General features: G+C 36.1%; 1 protein-coding gene across 3 annotated transcripts in view; it reads right to left on the minus strand.

Annotated features, from left to right (window-relative positions):
• ADAM2 (ADAM metallopeptidase domain 2) overlaps nt 1-26,769 on the minus strand; it is a 114,273-nt gene that overhangs the window by 77,243 nt on the left and 10,261 nt on the right. For 2 of the 3 annotated variants that reach the window (XM_037983545.2, XM_073018638.1), the window contains exons 4-7: nt 23,849-23,927; nt 20,892-20,968; nt 20,307-20,475; nt 10,613-10,669 (exon numbers count right to left, since the gene is read on the minus strand). In XM_037983545.2, coding sequence (XP_037839473.2) covers nt 10,613-10,669; nt 20,307-20,475; nt 20,892-20,968; nt 23,849-23,927 — 382 coding nt within the window. The remainder of the gene's footprint in view (nt 1-10,612; nt 10,670-20,306; nt 20,476-20,891; nt 20,969-23,848; nt 23,928-26,769) is intronic. The other variant, XM_037983544.2, reaches the window with a different exon arrangement.

Consider the following 26,769-nt stretch of genomic DNA (forward strand, 5'->3'; position numbering starts at 1 on the left):
TGAAGAGTTTCTGCCGAGAGATCTGCTGTTAGTCTGATGGGCTTCCCTTTGTGGGTAACCCGACCTTTCTCTCTGGCTGCCCTTAAGATTTTTTCCTTCATTTCAACTTTGGTGAATCTGGCAATTATGTGTCTTGGAGTTGCTCTTCTCGAGGAGTTTCTTTGTGGCGTTCTCTGTATTTCCTGGATTTGAATATTGGCCTGCCCTACTAGGTTGGGGAAGTTCTCCTGGATGATATCCTGAAGAGTGTTTTCCAACTTGGTTCCGTTTTCCCCCTCACTTTCAGGCACCCCAATCAGACGTAGATTTGGTCTTTTTACATAATCCCATACTTCTTGCAGGCTTTGTTCATTTCTTTTTCTTCTTTTTTCTTTTGGTTTCTCTTCTCGCTTCATTTCATTCATTTGATCCTCCATCGCTGACATTCTTTCTTCCAGTTGATCGAGACGGTTACTGAAGCTTGTGCATTTGTCACGTATTTCTCGTGCCATGGTTTTCGTCTCTTTCATTTCGTTTGTGAGCTTCTCTGCATTAATTACTCTAGCCATCAATTCTTCCACTTTTTTTTCAAGATTTTTAGTTTCTTTGCGCTGGGTATGTAATTCCTCCTTTAGCTCTGAGAAATTTGATGGACTGAAGCCTTCTTCTCTCATCTCGTCGAAGTCATTCTCCGTCCAGCTTTGATCCGTTGCTGGCGATGAGCTGTGCTCCTTTGCCGGGGGAGATGCGCTCTTATTTTTTGAATTTCCAGCTTTTCTGCCCTGCTTTTTCCCCATCTTTGTGGTTTTATCTGCCTCTGGTCTTTGATGATGGTGATGTACTGATGGGGTTTTGGTGTAGGTGTCCTTCCTGTTTGATAGCTTTCCTTCTAACAGTCAGGATCCTCAGCTGTAGGTTGTAGCTGTAGGAGATTGCTTGAGGTCCACTCCAGACCCTGTTTGCCTGGGTATCAGCAGCAGAGGCTGCAGAAGATAGAATATTTCTGAACAGCGAGTGTACCTGTCTGATTCTTGCTTTGGAATCTTCCTCTCAGGGGTGTACTCCACCCTGTGAGGTGTGGGGTGTCAGACTGCCCCTAGTGGGGGATGTCTCCCAGTTAGGCTACTCAGGGGTCAGGGACCCACTTGAGCAGGGAGTCTGTCCCTTCTCAGATCTCAACCTCCGTGTTGGGAGATCCACTGCTCTCTTCAAAGCTGTCAGACAGAGTCGTTTGCGTCTGCAGAGCTGCTGCGTTTGTTATTATTTACTGTGCCCTGTCCCCAGAGGTGGAGTCTACAGAGACAGGCAGGTTTCCTTGAGCTGCTGTGAGCTCCACCCAGTTCGAGCTTCCCAGCAGCTTTGTTTACCTACTTAAGCCTCAGCAATGGCGGGCGCCCCTCCCCCAGCCTCGCTGCTGCCTTGCCGGTAGATCACAGACTGCTGTGCTAGCAATGAGGGAGGCTCCGTGGGTGTGGGACACTCCCGGCCAGGTGTGGGATATGATCTCCTGGTGTGCCTGTCTGCTTAAAGCGCAGTATTGGGGTGGGAGTTACCCGATTTTCCAGGTGTTGTGTGTCTCAGTTCCCCTGGCTAGGAAAAGGGATTCCCTTCCCCCTTGCGCTTTCCAGGTGAGGCAATGCCTCGCCCTGCTTCAGCTCTCGCTGGTCGGGCTGCAGCAGCTGACCAGCACCGATCGTCTGGCACTCCCCAGTGAGATGAACCCAGTACCTCAGTTGAAAATGCAGAAATCACCGGTCTTCTGTGTCGCTCGCGCTGGGAGTTGGAGACTGGAGCTGTTCCTATTCGGCCATCTTGCTCCGCCCCCCCCAGATCTGGAAATCTTTTCAACTAGCTGCCCTCTGAACTCAGAGAAAAAAAAAAAAAAATCATTTTTTCTAGCCATCAACTTTTGTTTTTCTTTTGTTATTTTAGTTGATTTGGCGTAAGGTGTCTTTGAGTCAAAAATTGAACCTCTGTAATCAAGAATTATGACCAATTATTGGATACAGTTTTTCTAGTAGTTATTCTAGTAGTCTCTGGAGTGCAGTGCCTCGTCTCATGCATCTTAATGCTTGCTTGCAGCTATCCCCCACACAGTTGATCTCTCTAATTCTATAATTAGAACAAGATTGAGAGTAACAGAAAAGATCATCCATGGATCCTGAAATTGTGATTTAAATATTTCACTCTGAGACTAAATAAAAAACTGCAGCATCATGACGACTGAGAGTGGCACAAATGCCCTAAATTTTGATCAAACTGCTCGGTATCACTGGGAATCTGGCAAAAGGTGGAAACTGTTAAAGAAAACATGGCAGTCCCAAAACGAGTCGTTCATAATATAAATCCACATGACCATCTACACTTAAGTTGTTTACTTGTAAGATCTGGCCTTCTGAGAAATCAAGGAAAACATGACAGCCAAATCCCTAAATGGTCCAGTTTTCAGAATAAATAGGGGATTCTCAGCAACCAATCAAAAGGTGCCCAGTCAACCTGAGCCAATATAATGACGTTCCCTCTGTTTTATCCCGTACAAGCAGAGTGATCTCATGTTAAACAATCCACGTTTTTTGCACTATGCTTCTTCCTTGTTTCTGATAAACTGCCTTACAAAAGATGACTTTTCTGCCATGCCTGGAACTCCTATTTTGAAGACTGGATGACGCCTTGTTCATTAATTGCTGATAAAAGCCAATTCGAACTCTAAAACTCAGTTAGCTGAAATGTTGTCCTTTAGCATAATTAATTTTGGGGATAGAAATAAGAATCAAAGTGAAAATAAGACTAGACTGAAAAGATACTAGGAGTGGTACTGGGACTAGTAAATACAGATGACTCTTTTAAGGAGCGTTATAAGTGAAAGCAAAACATTGACATATTAGCTGGAGAGAAGGAAGATTATCTTTATTTGTTTTGTTTTGTTTTTAATATGGGAGAATACTTATTTGACGATGGCCAAGAACTAATAAGAATTGATGTGGACAAGAATTGTTAGAGCCACATCCTTAAGGAGCTGAGTGTGAATGTGCACATTTGGAATTCTAGTGTTAGACTGGAGCACCATCTCATTCGTGGTAATGGCAAGGAAAACAGAGTACCTGTTTAAATATCCAGGCTAAGTGCTTGAGAAAGCGACAAGAGTTTGTGGATGTTCTCTTCTGATTTCTTTTATCAGCGAAATATGAGTCAGCAAGGCAAGACAGTGGAGAGCATAATGACGTTTCAGGATTTATGGAACTAAAGTGAGAACATGCCCTATCATTGTTTGCTTTATTGCAGTTGTGAACAAATTATTTGTCAACTTGTATTTAACCAGGTTTGAGGTTTTTCCAGAGAGGAAACTAAAGGGAAAATGGGAGTTGCAGGGAGTTGCAGGTGTTTGTAGGGGAATGACAGTAATCATGAAACCAGAGGACATGTGATTTTCAATGGAAGAACTGAGTACATGGAAAGGGACAATGCAAAAATAGTAGAATTGATGGATAAATGTCTTGGTGGTATAAAATATTAAAGTCTGGAAATGGGAAAGAGAAATATAAGAGGGAGTATTCAAAGATTGAGAGGCTTGAATATAAGAGTAGGGAAGAGTAATGTGATAGTAATCCTCAAGTATAATATATAATGATGAAAGTCAGTGGCTGAGGCAGGTTGATGAGCAACACTATTGAAGTAGAGAAATCAGGGAATTAAAAAGTAAAGACACTGGAAGAAATACTTATGTTGACATTAAAATTATAAAAAAATATGATATGAGTATTATTAAAATATGGGACAGTCATCAAAATGCTAAACACTTCAGTAAAAAATAAGTATGGTAAAATTTAAAAATAGTTTCTTTTTTTTTGCTTCTGAATGCATGGTATTTTGCATTCTGGTAAATTGCATATCTTTACATATCTTGCTTAAAGTACTTGCAGTATCTTAGAGTATACTTCTTCTCTACTCCTTGAATTTGAGATGTGTGGAGCAATCATGATTGTCTTAGTCCATTCAGGTTGCTATAACAAAAATATCACAAGCCTAGTAGCTTATTTAAAAAAACATTTATTTCTCACAACTCTGGAGGTTGGAACATTCAAGATTAAGACACTGGTAGATCTGGTGTCTGATGAGGGCTCATTTCCTCATAGATGGTACCTTCTAGCTGTGTCCTCATAGAGTGAAAGGGGCAAACAAACCTTTTTAGACATGTTTTACAAAGACATCAATCCCATTCATGAGGGCTTTGACCTCATGACCTAATCACCTCTCAAAGATCCCCCCTCTTAATACCATCACATTGGGGATTAGGTTTTGATAGGCACAGGAGGCAGTCAAATGCCTAGGCAGATAGGCATGGGTCAAGGAAAATGACTAGGGGATCTAAAGGTCACTATGACAAGGAGTAGAATGTTTTATTAAAAATATCTAGTTTACAAAGACAATGAAAAGCAAATTCACAGAAATAAACTTAGAACATGTAGTGAGACTCCTGAAATGGTAAATACGGTAAGTTCTGCAAAACCTTTGCACAATAAACAAAGATAAAACAAGACAAAATTGTCAAAAATCATTTCCAGACTCTGTAAAATGACTAAAGGAATACAAAACTTTAAGACTAATTGATTAAAGAAAAACTATTATGCTATGGTAAAATAATAATAATAATAATAATAATAATGGGAATCTGTGGCATTTTAACTGAGCTGTTCCCATCCCCATCGCTAGCTCTAGCCTGTGGCAATTCTACCATAACAGCTCAATCCATGAATCTAATGGCTTCCCTATTAAAGTATAATGACATGATTTGAAGCTGACAGGTGCGAGTCCACATGCTCAGGTACATTGTCAAAAACAATAGTCATCTGTGGCAAATGAATAGGGAAGGCCAACATCACGTCTAAACGTAGATTGTGAAACTGATGATTTTAAGCAACAGACCAGAAGATTAGCCAGAAACATAACATGAAATTGTGGACAATACAACAGCCATAATGGTCTCAAAAGCACCCATATAGTCATGGAAGTCAGGAATATTCCATGTATATACAAGGTAGCATTCATGCTCAGGGGAAATGGGAAAGGGCCAAGCTATGCAAAAATTCATGGCTGACTCACTGGTAGAGGAGATGGGAGTAAGTCCTACAGAAAGTAAAGTTTGCCTGAGTGAAAACTGCCTGGATATTGAATACTTTTTCCAACGCAAATGCAAATCCATTGACAAAGAGTGGAAGCCTTATTTTCTCAAGTTGTTGGAACACAGACTCTGACCAGTCACTGACCGACCACTAAGATATGCCAACCCAAGGACAACCACTAGGAATCCAGGCTCAACAAATGAAAACGGGGTTAAAAAAAAAATGCAAAGACATCAGTGATGACTCACTGCTAAAGAGGCAGAATCTTCAGAATTGCTCCAGCAAAGCACTAAACAAACAAACAAACAATGGAAGAATAGAAACGATGATTTCAGAATTCAGAATTGCCCAACTGTATTATATTAAAAATGTCCAGTTTTCAACAAAGTATGACACATAATAAAAACAAAATGGTTATATATAATATATTATGTTATAAATATTATAATATTATTATAAACATATTATATATAAATATATATATAATGCAGGTAATATAAACTGTGTTCTAGTGTTTTGTGGGAGGTAAAACTTGTGAGTGATAAAATAAGATATTTAATTGAGAAGATTTCCAAGAAAATGTTAGAGTAATGAGTGGCATGGTGCCTCCTGACTGTTACCTTGAAATGCAAAATGATAGAGATAAATTCAAGAGAAACTGTAAAGCAAAGAGGAACCAAAAGTTGAAGATTTGGAGATTTCCTGCCTATCTTTGTTGTAAAGATTGTTCTGAGGAGAACACTGAGAAAATGGCTGCACAATCATTTGATAAAAACCTTATGGGATTATATGAGTGAAAACGCTGCCTATTTTAACTGAAGGGGATACAGACAGGACACAATGAAGGAGGGCTGCCAGATTTTTTAGATGTGACAGGATGGAACGATAGATCTGAAATGAGCTGAAAATAAGCACTATTATTCAAGAAGAGGAAAAAATAGCCTGAAGGTGATTCAGAGATGATCAGAGCCACTGCCTTAATTTCCACAGTTTGGATGGCCTCTGCCTGTAGCCTTGCTGGCAGGACCACCCAATGACCCCAACCATGGAAGTGACACTGCTCTCCCAGTAGACCTGGAAAAGTGGCACCAAGCCAAAGAGCATTATTCTTGAAGCTTACAATCTAAATAAATTTGTCTAGACTTTCAGACTTGCTTGGAAGCCATGGCTCTTTGCTTCTTTCCTGTTTCTCCCTGTGGAACACAAAGTTCTCCTTATCAGGTTTCATAGCTGGAGGAGAATTTTACCTCAGTATGAATTGTACATCCTGTCTCACCCATGACAGATTGAGATGATATTTAGATGAGACTTTGGACTTTAAATATTAGAGTTGGAGCTGTTAGGATGGAATGAGCACATTTTGTTTGTGAGAAGGACATGAATATGAGGAAGTGAGGGATGGAGTGCTATGGAGTAAATGATCTCTCTCCAAAATTTCATATTTTGAAACCCTGATCCCCATTGTGACAGTATTTGGAAATGGTATCTTTGGGATATCATAAGGTTTCCATGAGGTCATGGGGTGGGCCCCTCATTATGAGATTAGTGCCCTTATGCGAAGAGATACTAGAGAGCTTGCTTTTTGGTGGCCATCTGTAGGCTAGGAAGAGAGCCCTCTCCAGAATGTAACCATGCTGCTACCGTGATCTCAGATTTCCAACATCCAGAATAAATATAGTGCACCATATATACAAAGGAAACCTAAGAAAAACGTTAGCAAGCTGAAGTCAGAACCATATAAAAATGATTATGCATCATGATCAAGTGGAACTTTAATGTCAGACACTTAATATAATGACCAAAAATTCCCACAGTCATCTGAACAGACACAGAATATACATTTCACAAAACCCAACACCTACTCATGAGAAAAACAACAATAACAACAACAACACTGCAGCTAATATTTACTACCACATTAAATGGTGAGTCTATGACTTTCCCACAAACATTAAAACTACAACACAAGTCTTCTCTCAACTTACATTTAAACATTGTCCTGGAGATTCCAGCAAAGGTAATATTGCAAGAAAATAAATAAAAAGGCTTCACATTGGAAAGGCTAAAACAAAGTTATGTTTTATCACAAAATGATTCTGTATACAGAAAGTCTTAAGGAATACACACAAACACATACACACACAGAGAATTACAAGTAATAAACATTTTTTGCAAAAATCACAAGATATAAGATCAGATAACTTTTTTTACACTACCAAATGAACAATCAAAATGAAAATATGAAAAGTAATAATATTAGAAACAAGATTAGGAAATAGGAATAGATTTAACAAAAAGCAAAAGACTCATATACTGAAAAACTACCAAATATTGCTGAGAGAAATCAAAGAAGATCTAAATAGTGGGGTGGACATATGATGATCATGGATTAGAGTATTCAAAATTGTTAAAATAAATATCCTTTCCAAACTGATCTATAGAATTAACACAGTATCTATCACAATATAATCATTCTTCTTGCAGACATGGATAAGGTGGTCTTAAATGGAAATTCAAAAGACACAGAATTGCTAAATATTTTTTAAAAATTAAAGAAAAAGTTTGCCAGGTGCGGTAGCTCATGCCTGTGATCCCAGCACTTTGGGAGGCCGAGGCAGGCGGATCACGAGTTCAAGAGATCAAGACCATCCTGGCCAACATGGTGAAATCCCATCTCTACTAAAAATACAAAAATTAGCTGGGCATGATGGTGTGCGCCTGTAGTCCCAGCTACTTGGGAGGCTAAGGCAGAAGGATCTCTTGAACCCAGGAGGCAGAGGTTGCATTGAACTGAGATTGTGCCACTGCACTCCAGACTGGTGACAGAATAAGACTCTGTCTCAAAAATAAAATAAAATAAAATAAAATAAAATAAAATAAAATAAAATGAAGTAAAATAAAATAAAATAAAATAAAAGTTGTAGGAGAGGATGTGAAGAAATAGGAGCGCTTTTACACTGTTGGTGGGAGTGTAAATTGGATCAACCATTGTGGAAGACAGTGTGGTGATTCCTCAAGGATCTAGAACTAGAATTACCATTTGACCCAGTAATCCCATTACTGGGTATATACCCAAAGGATTATAAATCATGCACACATATGTTTATTGCGGCACTATTCACAATAGCAAAGACTGGTACAAACCCAAATGTCCATCAATGATAGACTGGATTAAGAAAATGTGGCACGTATACACCGTGGAATACTATGCAACCATAAAAAAGGATGAGTTCATGTCCTTTGCAGGGACATGGATGAAGCTGGAAACCATCCTTGTGAGCAAACTATCACAAGGACAGAAAACCAAACACTGCATGTTCTCACTCATAGATGAGAATTGAACAATGAGATCACTTGGACCCAGGGAGGGGAACATCATATACTAGGGCTTGTTGGAGGGTCGGGGGTTGGGGGAGGGATAGCATTAGGAGAAATACCTAACGTAAATGATGACATAATGGGTCCAGCAAACCAACATGGCACATGTATACCTATATATCAAACCTGCACATTGTGCACATGTATCCCAGAACTTAAAGTAGAATTAAAAAAAAAAAAAAGTTGTAGGACTTAGATTTCCTGATTTCAAAAATTTCTGTAAATCTAAAATATTCAAGTGATGATATTCAAGTACTGGTGCTTTGACAGACATACTGATCAGTGAAAATAGAATTCAGAATCCAGAAATAAATGCTCAAATAAATATTGATTACCAGTTTATTATGGACAAAGGTGCAAGGCATTTCCCTGGGGAAATGATAACATTTTGAACAACTGGTCTTGTTCTAATAGTTTTACACACACAAAAAGATTAATTTAGAACCATATTTCACACTATACACAATAATTAAATGTGACTTATGCCTTTATATTTGCAAATATTTCCTAGTAAAAATTTTCTAGTAAAAATATTTGCAAATATTTTCAGTTGAAAAATCTGTGTATACAATATATGAGGGACATTTATATTTTAATACAAAGGCAAACAATAAGATTAAGAAATAGGCAAAATATTTGAATAGACATTTCACAAAAGAACATAGATCTATGGTTAATACACATATGAAAAGATGCTCAGCATTGTGAGTCATTAGAGATATACAAATTAAAACCACAATGCGATAGCAGTCAATGTCCACTAGAATGATTATAAACAAAGGGACAAAAACAAGTATTAGCAAAGATGTAAAGTGATTAAAACTCTCATATATTGCTGTTGGCAACAGAAAATGGTAGAGCCACTTGCAAAGTATTTTGTTCACTGTGTGCAAGTCGCCCCACAGCAAAGAACCTGGTAAGACAATACAGCCCTCCTTTTAAATATGAAATGACTGGACATTTGAATAAAATGTTTAACATTAAATGTAGGTGCTGAAAACAAGGATATAATACTGAAAAGGTCTATGTTCAGAGCTGATGTACTGAAATAAAATTTTAATATTGTCTTCAGGGAGGCAAAGAAGATTTTGCATGCATGAAACAAGAATAGAAAGTTCAAGAATGAATATAGAGAAACACAATGCAAAACTCCAAAACACATTAAGAAAACATATATTTTTCATGATAAAGTTGGAAATTTGCCTATAAAATAGAGGGGAAAATGGAAAAAAAAGAAAATAAAGTTATAATAGGAGTTCTTAATTTCAAATAATTGTAATTTAATTTCGTGAGGAAATCTTGAAAGACATAACATTTTGAATGATTAAAAGTAAACTTATTGGCCTGGTGCAGTGGCTCACACCTGTAATCCCAGCACTTTGAGAGGATGAAGTGGGTGGATCACCTGAGGTCAGGAGCTCAAGACCAGCCTGGCCAACATGGTGAAACCTTGTCTCTACAAAAATACAAAAAAAAAAAAATTAGCCAGGCCTGATGACAGGTGCCTGTACTCCCAGCTACTAGGGAGGCTGAAGTAGGAGAATCGCTTGAACCTGGGAAGCAGAGGTTGCAGCAAGCCAAGATCATGCCATTGCACTCCAGTCTGTGCGACAAAGTGGGACTCTGTCTCAAAAAAGTAAATACATAAAAATAAAATAAATAAATAAATAATAAACGTTTTGATCACTTATTTTACCCAACTTTACAACATTTATCATTAAAATACTTCATCACCACCTTTCATCCCCAGTATAAGCCATTATTTTCCTGTCTACCAAAAAACTGTACAGATGGGAAACTTTTATTTCTTTTTAAATAATATCCGAAATGTCAAGCATTATTTTTAAAATTCAATATGGTTCTAGAACACATACAAGTTTCTATAATAATTCTAAAACTATTTGTAAACTATTATAGAGGTAGCAATTATTTTCTTTACATCGCTATTCAAAATTTAAACACTATATAAAATTTTATTCTCAATTTACTCCTGATACTAATAATTTAAAGTGCATTAACATAGAGCTAAGGCAAAATCATCATTAATTCTTTTCTGTTAAAAATTTATTCCAAATTATTATTACAATCCCTCATTGCAAATATTAAATGACATAAATAAATCAGAATATACTTACCAATTGTTTTTCAACTACAACATGCATTTCTATATACTTTGCAAAATCTTTCTGGGGCTGAAAAAATCCACAAATTTTACATCAAAATTACAGAATTACTTAAGTATTTTTAGTGCATATCACTACTATTAATGAACTAAATATTAAAAAAGCACAGTTTTGCATATAGAAATAAAACCAGATAATATAAGCAACACTAGATGTCACAAAATCTTTTTCATCTATTTGTCACTTTTCTGACCCTAATCAATTATTTAATATACTTGGGAAACAACTTTCCTCTATCTTCCATTCTCCGTATTTTCTTTGGTTCCAAGCTATTCATATTATTCTCTCTTTTACCAGGCCTGCCTTACAAGAGCTCCCGAAGGAAGCACTAAACATGGAAAGGAACAACTGGTACCAGTCACTGCAAAAACATGCCAAATTGTAAAGACTATTGATGCTAGGAAGAAACTGCATAAATTAATGGGAAAAATAACCAGCTAACATCAGAATGACAGGATCAAATTCACACATAACAATATTAACCTTGGCCGGGCGCGGTGGCTCAAGCCTGTAATCCCAGCACTTTGGGAGGCCGAGACGGGCGGATCACGAGGTCAGGAGATCGAGACCATCCTGGCTAACACGGTGAAACCTCGTCTCTACTAAAAAATACAAAAAAAAAAACTAGCCGGGCGTGGTGGCGGGCGCCTGTAGTCCCAGCTACTTGGGAGGCTGAGGCAGGAGAATGGCGTGAACCCGGGAGGCGGAGCTTGCAGTGAGCTGAGATCCGGCCACTGCACTCCAGCCTGGGCGACAGAGCGAGACTCCGTCTCCAAAAAAAAAAAAAAAAAAAAAAAACAATATTAACCTTAAATGTAAGTGGGATAAATGCTCCAATTAAAAGATACAGACTGGCAAATTGGATAAAGAGTCAAGACCCATCAGTGTGCTGTATTCAAAGACCATATCATGTGCAGAGACTCACATAGGCTCAAAATAAAGGATGGAGGAAGATCTATCAAGCAAAAGGAAAACAAAACAAAACAAAAAAGCAGGGGTTGCAATCTAGTCTCTGATAAAACAGACTTTAAACCAACAAAGATCAAAAGAGACAAAGAAGGCCATTATGTAATGGTAAAGAGATCAATTCAACAATCTTATCCTACATATTTACAACAATCCTATCATACATATTTACTATCCTAAATATGTATGCATTCAATACAGGAGCACCCAGATTCATAAAACAAGTCCTTAGAGACCTACAAAGAGACTTAGATTCCCACACAATAATAATAGGAGACTTTCACACCCCACTGTCAACATTAGACAGATCAACGTGAGAGGAAGTTAACAAGGATATCCAGGACTTGAACTCAGCTCTATGCCAAGCAGACCTAATAAGACATCTACAGAAATCTCAGTGCCACATCGCACTTATTCCAAAATTGACCACATAGTTGGAAGTAAAGCACTACTCAGAAAATGTAAAACAGAAATTATAACAAATTGTCTCTCAGACCACAGTACAATCAAACTAGAACTCAGGATTAAGAAACTCACTCAAAACCACTCAACTACATGGAAACTGAACAACCTGCTCCTGAATGACTACTGGGTACATAATGAAATGAAGGCAGAAATAAAGATGTTCTTTAATGAGAACAAAGATACAACATACTAGAATCTCTGGGACACATTTAAAGCAATGTGTAGAGGGAAATTTTTAGCAATAAATGCCCACAAGAGAAAACAGGAAAGATCTAAAATTGACACCCTAACGTCACAATTAAAAGAACTAGAGAAGCAAGAGCAAATACATTCAAAAGCTAGCAGAAGGCAAGAAACAACTAAGATCAGAGCAGAACTGAAGGAGATACACAAAAACCCTTCAAAAAAATCAATGAATCCAGGAGCTGGTTTTTCGAAAAGATCAACAAAATAGATAGACTGCTAGCAAGACCAATAAAGAAGAAAAGAGAGAAGAATCAAATAGATTCAATAAAAAACGATAAAGGGGATATCACCACTGACTCCACAGAAATACAAACTACCATCAGAGAGTACTATAAACACCTCTACACAAATAAACTAGAAAATCTAGAAGAAATAGATAAATTCCTGGACACATACACCCTACCAAGACTAAACCAGGAAGAAGTTGAATCTCTGAATAGACCAATAACAGGCTCTGAAATTGAGGCAATAATTAATAGCCTACCAACCAAAAAATGTCCAGAACCAGACAGATTCATAGTTGAATTCTACCGGAGGTACAAAGAGGAGCTGGTACAATTCCTTCTGAAACTATTCTAATCAATAGAAAAAGGGGGAGTCCTCTGTAACTCATTTTAGGAGGCCAGCATCATCCTGATACCAAAGCCTGGCAGAGACACACAAAAAAGAGAATTTTAGACCAATATCCCTGATGAACATCGATGTGAAAATCCTCAGTAAAATACTGGCAAACCAAATCCAGCAGCACATCAAAAAGTTTACCACCACAATTAAGTTGGCTTCATCCCTGGGATGCACGACTGGTTCAACATATGCAATTCAATAAATGTAATCCAGCATGTAAACAGAACCAAAGACAAAAACCACATGATTATCTGAATAGATGCAAAAAAGGCCTTTGACAAAATTCAACAGCCCTTCATGCTAAAAACTCTCAATAAACTAGGTATTGATGGGACGTATCTCGAAATAGTAAGAGCTATTTATGACAAGCTCACAGCCAATCTCATATTGAATGGGCAAAAACTGGAAGCATTCCCTTTGAAAACTGGAACAAGACAGGGACACCCTCTCTCAACACTCCTAGTCAACATAGTGTTGGAAGTTCTGGCCAGGGCAATCAGGCAGGAGTAATAAATAAAGAGTACTCATTTAGGAAGAGAGGAAGTCAAATTGTCCCTGTTTGCAGATTACATGATTGTATATTTAGAAAACCCCATTGTCTCAGCCCAAAATCTCCCTAAGTTGATAAGCAAATTCAGCAAAATCTTAGGATACAAAATCAATGTGCAAAAATCACAAGCATCCCTATACACCAATAACAGACAAACAGAAAGCCAAATCATGAGTGAACTCCCATTCACAATTGCTTCAAAGGAAATAAAATACCTAGGAATCCAAGGTAATTACAAGGGATATGAAAGACCTCTTCAAGGAGAATTACAAACCACTGCTCAATAAAATAAAAGAGGACACAAACAAATGGAAGAACATTCCATGTTCATGGATAGGAAGAATCAATATCGTGAAAACGGCCATACTGCCCAAGGTAATTTATAGACGCAATACCACCCCCATCAAGCTACCAATGACTTTCTTCACAGAATTGGAAAAAATTACTTTAAAGTTCATATGGAACCAAAAAAGAGCCCACATTGCCAAGACAATCCTAAGCCAAAAGAACAAAGTTGGAGGCATCACGCTACCTGACTTCAAACTATACTACAAGGCTACAGTAGCCAAAATAGCATGGTACTGGTACCAAAACAGAGATATAGACTAATGGAACAGAACAGAGCCTCAGAAATAATACCACACATCTACAACCATCTGATCTTTGACAAACCTGAGAAAAACAAGAAATGGGGAAAGGATTCCCTATATAATAAATGGTGCTGGGAAAACTGGCTAGCCATAAGTAGAAAGCTGAAACTGGATCCCTTCCTTACACCCTGTACAAAACTTAATTCCAGATGGATTGAAGACTTAAATATTAGACCTAAAACCGTAAAAACCCTAGAAGAAAACCTACACAATACCATTCAGGACATAAGCATGGACAATGACTTCATGACTAAAACACAAAAAGCAATGGCAACAAAAGCCAAAATTGACAAATGGGACCTAATTAAACTAAAGTGCTTCTGCACAGCAAAAGAAACTACCATCAGAGTGAAAAGGCAACTTACAGAATGGGAGAAAATTTTTACCATCTACCCATCTGACAAAGGGCTAATATCCAGAATCTACACAGAACTTAAACAAATTTACAAGAAAAAATCAAACAACCCCATCAAAAGTACGCAAAAGATATGAACAGACACTTCTCAAAAGAAGACATTTATGCAGCCAAAAGACACATGAAAAAACAATCATCATCACTGGCCGTAAGACAAATGCAAGTCAAAATCACAATGAGATACAATCTCACACCAGTTAGAATGGCGATCATTAAAAAGTTAGGAAACAACAGGTGCTGGAGAGGATGTGGAGAAATAGGAACACTTTTACACTGTTTGTGGGACTGTGGACTAATTCAACCATTGTGGAAGACAGTGTGGCGATTCCTCAAGGATCTAGAACTAGAATTACCATTTGACCCAGCCATCCCATTACTGGGTATATACCCAAAGGATTATAAATCATGCTGCTATAAGGACACATGCACAACTATTTTTATTGAGGCACTATTCACAATAGCAAAGACTTGGAACCAACCCAAATGTCCATCAGTGACAGACTGGATTAAGAAAATGTGGCACATATACACCGTGGAATACTATGCAGCCATAAGAAATGATGAGTTCATGTCCCTTGTAGGGACATGGATGAAGCTAGAAACCATCATTCTCAGCAAACTATCACAAGGACAGAAAACCAAACACCACATGTTCTCACTCATAGGTGGGAATTGAACAATGAGAACACTTGGACACAGGGTGGGGAACACACCGGGGCCTGTCGTGGGGTTGGGGGTGGGGAGGGATAGCATTAGGAAATATGCCTAATGTAAATGATGAGTTAATGGGTGCAGCACACCAACATGGCATGTATACACATGTACATACACATATGTAACAAACTTGCATGTTGTGCACATGTACCCTAGAACTTAAAGTATAATAAAATAAATTAAATAAGTCTATGTAAATAAATGTGTGTGTCAAAAAGGCGGGCAGATGCCAATTTTAAAAATCCACAGGCCAGGAGTGGTGGCTTACACCTGTAATCCCAGCACTTTGAGAGGCCGAGATGGGTGGATCACTTGAGGCCAAGAGTTTGAGACCAGCCTGGCCAACATGGTGAAACCCTGTCTCTACTGAAAATACAAAAAATTAGCTGGGCATTGTGGCTAACACCTGTAATCCCAGCTTCTCAGGAGGCTGAGGCAGGAGAATCGCTTGAACCTGGGAGGCAGAGGTTGCAGTGAGGCATGATCATGCCACTGCACTCCAGTCTGTGTGACAGAGTGAGATTCTGTCTCAGAGAAAAATAAATCCACAAAATCCATGCCATTTTGTTAAGACAAAGTAGCCCTAGAAGGAGACAAAAGTGCTTACACATATGATATTGAAAGAGGATTCAGGACAAAGGTTGCCTTGGCCAAATAAAGACTCAGGAATTGGATCTAGCCAGAAATACCAGAGAATACACAGTACTACACTGATCCACTTGCAATATGTATGAATTAAATATTCAGATTTTAAAACGTCAAAGGTCCTTGGTAAAAATATTCAGGAAGTTGGAAGGAAAATGTAGATGACTGATTAATCAATAAATAGACAGATAGATAGATACTGGGTGTGAGGATGCAGGTGTCTGTGTGTGTGTTTCAATTGAACAACCAACACGTCCTATATTGCATTATCAACTCAGGAGAAAATTTGGACTGGGATTGAATATCTGTAGGTCACAGTAGGTAAAGCCATAGAACTACATATGTATATATATAAAAGATATATATGTACTATATATATATGTGATGCTAACAAGCTCAAACATGAGATATAACACAGCAAATATCAATATTTAAAATGTGAATGTATAAGGAAAAGTTAGAAAAAGTAAGAAAGAATAAGAAGCAAGAGACAGCATTACTGCAGAAAATTAGATGACTACAAAGTTCTAGGGAATTTTTACTTTCACTCTTTAAAAATGCATCTCAATATTTCAAAACGCCAATTTAACAATGGATCACCACTGATTATTTGTGGAGACAGAAACTGCATTTTTGTGAAATTAATAGTTAGTGAGATTTCAGGATAGATAGTTCCACTTACTCTAATGTAAAGCTGGTATGTGAAGAAATGGAAAGTGGTAGGTATATAATAGATTCGATTTTATTTTGTTTATTTTAAAATTATTTTTAGTATTAAGGAGATATGATTATGTTCATATAATGAAGGAACCATAGATGATAATTCAAAATATTACATATAATAAAATGATGAATGGAATAAGGTTATAGGATCTTTCTGTTTAGAATTATGAGAATGGAACTTAAGTGAGAGAAAATAATAGATATTCAAATTTAGGAATTACATTTTTATGTTGGAAGTAGGAGGAGGACAAAATGAGGCTAGCAAATAAAATGAAATAGAAGGTCTAGGAGGGATAGGAATACAGATGGTTGAGAACTGTGATTTCCCCATTGCTCTACATTTTCAGGTGTTTCTTTGAATATGCTTATTTGTTCATATTTTGTAAATGAACTTAATAATCAACTTGGTAAGCACTTCCTGGTAGAAGCTTCTCGGTATTTTGGGAAATGGGACAGGGAATTATATGAAATTTTTAATCAAAACAAATGAATAACTTTATGACTTTTTAAATACAGCAGAAAGAATACTTAAATGATAATAATTTTTATTTTCAAAAGTGATGACAGCATAAACCAGCATGAGGGAATGAACAGAATGAGAAAATATTTGAATTATTTAAAACAATAATGTGAGTAATAATAGTAGTAGTAGTCCTATGAGGTATATGATATATAAATAAAACTAAAAAATAAAACTAAAAAAATGATAGCACAAAGTAGAATTTCTAAAGTTTTAAATACTTCCACCACAATTAGGTATCACTTCACACATAATAGGATGGCTATAATCAAAATGACTGATGATAAATATTGAAAAGAAATGCACAGGAGGCCAGGCGCAGTGACTCACATCTTTAATCCCAGCAGTTTGGGAGGCTGAGGTGGGTGGATCACCTGAGGTCAGGAGTTCAAGACCAGCCTGGCCAAAATGATGAAATCCCGTCTCAACTAAAAATGCAAAAAATTAGCCGAGTGTGGTGGTATGCGCCTGTAATCCCAGGTACTCGGGAAGCTGAGGCAAGAGAATCACTTGAACCTGGGAGGCAGATATTGCAGTGAGCAGAGATAATGCCATTGCACTCCAGCCTGGGCAACAAGAATGAAACTACTTCTCAAAAAATAAAAAATAAATAAATAAATAAATGTGGTGGAATTGGAACTCACAGATGTTGCTTCAGGAGATATAAAATTGTCAGCCACATTGGACAAATAATCGGGCAGCCACTCAAAATGTGAAACACAGAGTCTGTCTATGACCTACCAATTCAAATCTTAGTAACTACCTTGAGAAATAAAAACATATATCCACGTAAAACATATATTAATGTTCCTAGCAATATTACAATATTTAAAAAGTAGAAACAATTTGTTCATCAGCTTATGACTATACGACTTATGAGTGGTATATTTATACCCAGGCATATGTTATTCAGCCATAAACATAAATGAGATACCGATGAACTTTGACCACCTTATAAGTGAAAGAAGTCACAAAAGATATTGTAAGACTCCAGTTATATAAAATATCTTGAATAGGCAAGTCTATATCTAAAACAATAGATTTGTAGTTTCCCAGGAAGGCAGGAGAATGAAGAATGACTGCCATGGTTATAAAGTTTCTTTGTAGGGCATAGAGTCTCTGTCACAACTACTCAACTTTTCCACCATAATATGAAAGTATACATAAACAATATATAGAACAGCAGTAATTGATGTTATTTATACAAACAGGCTGTGGACCAGATTTGGCCTGAGGGCCATAGTAAAGAAAATGTGGTAGTGGCATTAGAGTAGACATAAAGATTAATGAACTATAATTTTAAGTGTGGTAATAATCCTTAGCATTTATTGTCAACTGATCTTTGAAAAAAAATGAAGAATGTTCAATGGGGAAAAAATAATCTCTTCAACAAATGGTGTAAGAACAGCTGGATATTGATATGAAAAAAAAATTTGAATTTCTACCTCATCCAATACAAAATATTAAAGTGTACCATATATCAAAATGAGATTAAAGAATGAAACATTTAGCAGAAGCATAAGAATAAATGATGTGCTATTGGTGTGATAATTAATTTTACCTGTTAACTTGGCTGGGCCCCTGTGACCAGATATTAAGTCAAACATCACCCTGAATGCCTCTGTGAAGGTGACTTTTAGACAAAATTAACATTTAAGTTGGTAAAGCTCTAGTAAAGCACATTACTCTTCCTTATGTTGGTGAACTTCATCCAATCAAAGCCTTTTTTAGAAAACAGAGTATTTCCTAAACAAAAGGGAACTCTGCCAGCAGACTATGTTGGTCTTAAAATGCAAATCTTCCTTGGATAACCAGCCTGCCCGCTTACCCTACAGATTTTGGATTTATCAAGCCTTCACAATCATCTAAGCCACTTCTATAAAATCTCTCTATCCCTCTCTCTGTATGTACAAAACACACACACACACACACACACACACACACACATATTTTTTATATATATATATATATATATATATATATATATATATCTCCTGTTGGTTTTCTGTTTCTCTGGAGAACCCTGATACAGATGTTGGTACCAGGAATGAGGTACCAAGAAAACAAAATCTTAAGGGGACATCTTCTGACTTGGTGCTGGGGTTTTGGGAATTTGCCTTCTACTTTGATTAGATTTAAAGACAATTCTATAGAGAGCAGATAGTTCATGGCATGATGAAGAGAGACAGGCAAAATATTACCACTGAATACTTCTGATCAAACACTTATGAAGGCAAGGGTCTTGGTGACCATATATATGATACTTTTGAACATTTTTGCCAAACTAGCGAATATAATGAGATTGGTTGCTCCTAACGTTGCTGGAAAAGTGGAGAAAGAAGAGCATAAGCTTAAGTATTTAAATTACCATCTCAAGTGATGCATAAATTACCCAAAAACTTCTTTGTATGTCTTGAAATAAATTTTTATATCCTATAGCCATAGAACTGAGATTACTGAAAACCAAACCCAGAATCTTATCCTGTCAGTAGATGAATTACAGTGCAAACTGAATTCCCAACCTCCCATGGTACTGCCATAAAAGAGAGAGCACTGAGTGGAAGCAGTGGGATCCTGAAAATTGGAGTGGGAACCTAGAGAAGGACCCTAATGAAGCTGGGGCTATAAAACTCCTAAATGCTGGTGAATCTTGTTTGCTAGTAGAAGCAACCTCTCTCTCACTTGATGAGGAAATTAAATAACTCTGAATCTCCTGAGGAAAATATAATGACCTACCCTGAGGTAGTTCCCTTACAAGATAGGGGTGATTCTCCTCAGGACCCTAGATATGTATCTTCATTGTTTATGTGGATGACATTTGTGTTTGTCACACCAGAACTTTAACATAATGGCTGTGGGGAAAAGAGTGCATCTGCTGACAATAAAGGTCTAGATTACAGAAAAAGATGCCACTAACAGTTGAAAATGTCATGATTGGAGTTCTGGAAAATTACAAAACTAGTAAGGCTTAATGATATAAGTTATGAAATTTCTGGTACATGTATCTATACACGTGGTTATATGTTTTGGTGTTTATGGGTGTGCAAATACATAATTGATCAACTATAAATTTCAGTGCTTTACATTGCTGTATAGTAATAACCATAGAGTTTGTTCAATTAACCTACCTCTACGCTTTGTAATTTAAAGGACAGATCTCTTGATCCAATATCCTTCTCATTATATAAGGAAACATCTGCTTTCTTATGTTTTACTTGGTAAATTACATGTTCAAAGCCAACTGAAGACTCCAGGGGTTCTATTCCATAACTAACATTTTCAAACTGTAGTAAGCCCCTAAAAATTTCAAAAACAATTAGTAAGTAAAATAATGCCTTGTAGAAAAGCCAATAAAATGTCACTTAGCATTATTTTTTTCATGGTATGCAGATCATTTTTAACCTGAGTCTAAGGTGATAAAATAGGAGAAAGTTACCGGGAATCCACACACTTACTGAGTGACACCACATAGTAATACTATTAGCATTTGCCTCGTTATTCATATTTCATGGCTTCCAAATATATTTTAAAAATCATAATTCTGCATAAAGGCAGGAACCATTGTAAGTATTTCCATACCAGGCTTTGTGAGTGGCAGTTTTCCCACAATAGTCATGCCTCACTTTAGAACCACTGAATATTATGTTAAAATGTTTAAAATAATTTTGAAGTAAATATTTTATTTTGTAATTCATAAAACAGTAAATTACAACCTGAGTCCAGTACACGTGCTAACCATCACCACAGATTTTGGATAACCTTCAATATACCCTTGGTAGTGGCAGAAATCCTGAAAAATAAAATACGCATATCTCCGTTAGAATGATTTGTGTTATAGATACAATTTTCAAATATGTAAAACATATATGTGTTTTGTTTGTATACATCAAACACTCATCATTTCAAAAATTGATTTATAATGTTATTAGATGAGCATATGGCTCTGTTTTCTTAAGTACTCCCCACAGATTCACAAAAAATGAGTATATTTTCATATTTCTATATGTTTTAAATTAAGCATGACATTCTCAGCTGTTAGAGTGAGGTAAACATCTTCAAAACTTATATTTTTCATACTTTTCTGACAATGTTGCATGGTAGACAATGGTAGATAAGCAAAGTTAATTTTTAATTTCATCGAAATGTTTTTCAATTCCATCAAAATATTTTCATTTGCAAATTTCACCTAAAATTTGTATTGACCTTTGCTTTATAGTTCATTTTTCTACTATGATACCTAAAATCTTAGTTTGTACCACTTTCCAAATACCATACTTCATCGACTCAATACATTGTATTTCTATTTCCATCTTATTTAAAATTTTATGTGAAAATATTTATGCTTTTATTTTTATCACCAATTGGGGTGTACTTCAAACTTCATATAATGAAGGTAAAAACATCTTGAACATTCCACAGCTTTTATCTCCTTCCTTCCAAATGTGGCTTATAATACCCATGTTGATAATATTTCTAAATCTGTGGAATAATCAGGAAGTTACATCAACCTTAAACATATGCTGTCATTGAGAAACTTAGAAATGAATGAATAAGTCATTTTTAAGCCACATAGGATAAAATTTTCATGGAGGAATCAAAAAGCTTCACTTATTACCCAATATTCTTTCCCAGTTTATTTTTATTTTTTATTTTTATCATTGTCAGTTTTGCATTGTTTGCCTTCATGTAATATTTTCTTGTTCAATGTTACATTTGCACTTGTAAAGTATGTGTATACATTTGATATATTTGCTGAATTTCTTTCTACTTCATTTAGAAGTTTACGAAGTTTCTACTTCATCAATTATTGGAAGAGAAATGTTTAAATCTTCAAATATAGTTTATTGTTTGTCTATTTCTTTCATTTCCGTCTGTTGCTGCTTTTCATAATTTGAGGATTTGAGATCTGTTTTTTATGTTTTGTTTTGTTTTTTGTTTTTTGTTTTTTTTTTGAGACGGAGTCTTATTCTGTCGCCAGGCCAGAGTGCAGTGGCGCGATCTCAGCTCACTTCAATCTCCTCCTCCCAGGTTCAAGTGATTCTCCTGCCTCAGCCTCTTAAGTAGCTGGGACTACAAGTACACGCCACCACGCCCAGCTAATTTTCGTATTTTTAGTAGAAACGGGGTTTCACCATTTTGGTCAGGATGGTCTCCATCTCTTGACCTCATGATTCGCCCACCTTGGTCTCCCAAAGTGCTGGGATTACAGGTGTGACTCACCACACCCGGCCTGAGGTCTGTTTTTATGTGCACACACATTTTAGATTGCTTAAACATCCTGGCAATTTTGCCGATGACTATCTGTTTGTCCTGGAGAGATGACAAAATCCAGGACAATGATGAATGGCTTACACTTGTCCTACTCTGGATGCAGGGAACAAACTCTTTTCTCATCTAGTTGGCTGATTATTTTTTCTTTTGTAGATAAGTCTTTATTTATCAAGATAATATGACTTTAGGAATGGGAATCATGTGTGGACTTAAGAAAAATAAATAATCCAATAAATACACCTATTCCCAACCGAATTTAATGAGCTTTTTCCTAGGATAGAGGTAGGCCTGCAACCTTGGCAAACGTAATTTATTTTCATGGCAGCATATTTTTACTACATTTAGATCAACATGCAACTACTTACCACATTCAGATTGTTGATGCTTTGAATGCTCTGTAGCATTCTTGCTTTTTTTTTTAACTGTACATTTATCTTTCATGGTTACCTCTTGGGAGGTAGGAAGCAGAGTTATATATAGAAGAATGATGCAAAATACAGGTGTGGGATATTGTGATCTCCTGTGCCCCTGTCTTGGATTCTCACTCTGTCTTCTTTCTCTCCTCTCTCTCATTTATGCAAACACAAACAGACATATGCACACACATATATGTATGTGTGTGTGTATAACACTGTGTAACAATATCTTAGTTATATATTTGTATAGACTACTCTCTAACTGACTCATGGAGTTGTGTACTCTCTTGCGCAAAACTTAAAGCAACTGGCCATATCTATTATTTCTTCTGTTGAAATCCCAGCCTTTCTAAAAATGCTTTACTTTCAAAACACTTGATTGAGTCGCTATATAAAAATCAGGAATGCAAATGGAAAACACAACAGCAATTAGTAGAGCAGAGCTGAGGTTAAAAAACATGATTTTTTGGGCATGAGCAATCTCGGCAATTTTATTCACTCTTCTTTACTATTTTTATAACAAACTATAGATAATATTAAATTAAGCTCTACATGTTCTAAATAGATGAAAATTTAGTATACTCCTAAACATGTGTGAAATTTCATGTGTACTTATTTTGTCCTTGAACATAGTTCAAAGAAGATTTGATTCTTATTTTCTCTTCAGATTTAGCTTTCCTGATACAAGTCATGGTTTTTCATTTTACATATTTCACAACATATTTAATGCCTATCACCTAAGGTACATAAGCCCTTAGCATGTTTCTAAGTAGTTTAGAAACACTACAATCATGTCTTTTTGGTTAATCATCTGTTTGATAGGGCTAACTCAGTACATCAATATACATCATCAACAGGAAAACATTAAACTTATGCCACAAAGCCACGACCCAACCCTTTAGACTCTTATAATATGTGGACACTAAATAAGGTGATCATAGAAACTCACATGACAAACATAAAAGAGATCATAAAAAACATACCTGAAAATTTTGGTCAAGTGGTTTCATAATTCCTGTGCCATTATAACTGTAAACTCTAAAATTATGGGATAAAAAATTTCTGTAAAATGAAGATAAAATGAAACAATTTGTTTCTTAACCTTTTGTTTTGAAAAATTTATTTTATTAATTATAGATACGTAGGTTGACACAGAAAGAGCAAGAGAAACAGAGGGATATTTTCTAAATGTATGGATTTTGTTCGAAATTTTACTCAAACATCTTAGACTTCACTTACTCTATCGTTACTCCGTCCTCCTAGCTGTTTTTCAAACACAACAGGCAAGGTTGGACCTCGGGATAGTTGTACCATTTTATTCCTGGAAAGTTCTTCAACATAGTTCATTGTTTTCCATCTACTTCAAGTCTTTGCTTATACATCAACTTCCCAATGAGATTTATCTTGAAAATTTTATTTAAAATGTCAACTTGTTCAATCATCAAAGCATAGGATATTTAAATGAACCATACTCTAACTTTGCTCTATAGTTTTTGCTCAAGCATATATTACCTTCTCACATTCTTTCTACTCTATTTATTTATTATATAATTATTCATCTTATTTGACAATAATATAAACTCAGAGATTTGTATCTATGTTGTTACTAATACTAATGCACTCCAAGCATTAGTATTGTTTGCTAAAGTTATATAAAAAATTAAGCTAATCTCTGAAGATCAGAGCATTTTTTTTTTCAAAATTAAAGACACACTATCAAAAAACCTGTATGTAAATCAAGTAGGATAAAGGGAAATAAAAGTCAGATATAAACATATCATCAAAAGAAAAACAAAAGACTAACAAAAACCCAGATAAACTTTAAAGATCTTTAAAATTTCAAGAAAAAAGGATGTGGCCAGACGTGGTGGCTCAAGCCTGTAATCCCAGCACTTTGGGAGGCCGAGACGGGCGGATCACGAGGTCAGGAGATCAAGACCATCCTGGCTAACCCGGTGAAACCCCGTCTCTACTAAAAAACAAAAAACTAGCCGGGCGAGGTGGCGGTCGCCTGTAGTCCCAGCTACTCGGGAGGCTGAGGCAGGCGAATGGCGTGAACCCGGGAGGCGGAGCTTGCAGTGAGCTGAGATCCGGCCACTGCACTCCAGCCTGGGCGATAGAGCAAGACTCGGTCTCAAAAAAAAAAAAAAAAAAAAAAGAATAAAGGATGTTGCTTTTGAAGAAACAAATAATTCTTAATAAACAAATTAACAAATAATCCAGCTAATTCATCAATAGAAAAGGAAAAAAAAAGCCAGAAAACAATGGAATGATTATTTAAAAGGCAAAGGACATCTTTTTCAAAGACATCTGAACATTTATTCCAGCAAAAATTTGTAAGAATATAGTTAAGTTGTTTCATACGAATTTTAGCATTGTTTTTGATTTCCATTTCTGTGAAAAATGTCTTTAGAATTTTGAGAGGGTTTACACTGAATCTGTAGATTTCTTTGGGTATTATGGACACTTTAGCAATATTTATTTTTCCAGTTCATGAACATGGTATATCTTTCTATTTATTTGTTGTTTTCCTTCATTTCTTTTAACAATGTTTTATAGTTTCCAGTGTACAGATCTTTTACCTCCTTAGTTAAATTTGTCTAAATAGCCAAAATGATCTTGATCAAAATAAACACAGCTAGAGGCATCATACTACCTAACTTCAAACTATACTGTATAGCCATAGTAACCAAAAGAGCATGGTACTCATATAAAAATAGATATATAGGCCAATGGATCAATATAGATATGAGAAATAAAATAACGTATTTACAGTCAGTTGGTGTTTGACAAATGTTAAGAAGACACAATGGGGAAAGGACAGTCTCTTCAATGAAATCCCATAAAGAAAACTGGACACCCACATGCAGAAAAACAAAATTTCATCCTATAACTATACACCATATTAAAAAACTCAAAATGGATTAAAACTTAACTATAATAGTTGTGATGCTAAAACTACTATAAGAAAGCAAAGAGGAAAAACTTGACATTGGTCTGGGCAATGATTTTTTGGATATGACTACCAAAGCACAGGTAACAAAAACAAAACTAGACAAAAATTAGACAAATGGGAGTACATAAGATTTAAAAGCTTCTGTACAGCAAAAGAAACAATCAACACTACGAAGAGACAACCTAAAGAATGGGAGAAAAGATTTGCCAACTACACATCTAATAAGGGGTCAAAATCCAAAATGCATAGGAACACAAACAACTCAATAGCAAAAAAAAAAAAAAAAAAAAAAATTGAAAATGGGCAAAATACCTAAATAGACTTTCTCAGAAGAAGACACACATATGGCCAAAAGGTATATGAAAAAATTCTCATTATCACTAATCATCAGAAAAATGTATTTCAAAACCACAATGGGATAATAGCTTACTCCTGTTTAATTGGCTATCATCAAAAAGACAGAAGATAACAAGTGTTGGCAAAGATGTGGAGAAAGGGGAACACTTACATGATGTTGGTGGAAATGTAAATTGTATAACCATCATGGAAAATAATAAGGAGGTTTCTCAAAATGCTAAAAATAGAACTAGTGTATGATTCAGCAATCCCTCTACTGGGCATATATCCAAAGCAAATAAAACTAGTATGTTGAAGAGATATCTGTAATAAACATCTCCCAGGTTTATTGCAGTAGCACTCACAACAGTCAAGATATGGAATCAAGCTTAAGTGTCCGTCAATGGACAAATGGATAAAGAAAATGTGGTATATATGCACAATGGAATAGTAGACAGCCATAAAAACAAAAGAAATTCTTTTGTTTGTTACAGGCTGGATGAATCTGGAGGGCATTATGTGAAGCAGAATAAGCCAGGTTCAGAAAGAAAAATATTACCTGATCTCATTTATATGGAGAGTCTAAAAAATTCAAACTCATAAAAGCAGAGA

Source organism: Chlorocebus sabaeus, chromosome 8 (assembly GCF_047675955.1).
Source record: "Chlorocebus sabaeus isolate Y175 chromosome 8, mChlSab1.0.hap1, whole genome shotgun sequence".
Taxonomy (NCBI): domain Eukaryota; kingdom Metazoa; phylum Chordata; class Mammalia; order Primates; family Cercopithecidae; genus Chlorocebus; species Chlorocebus sabaeus.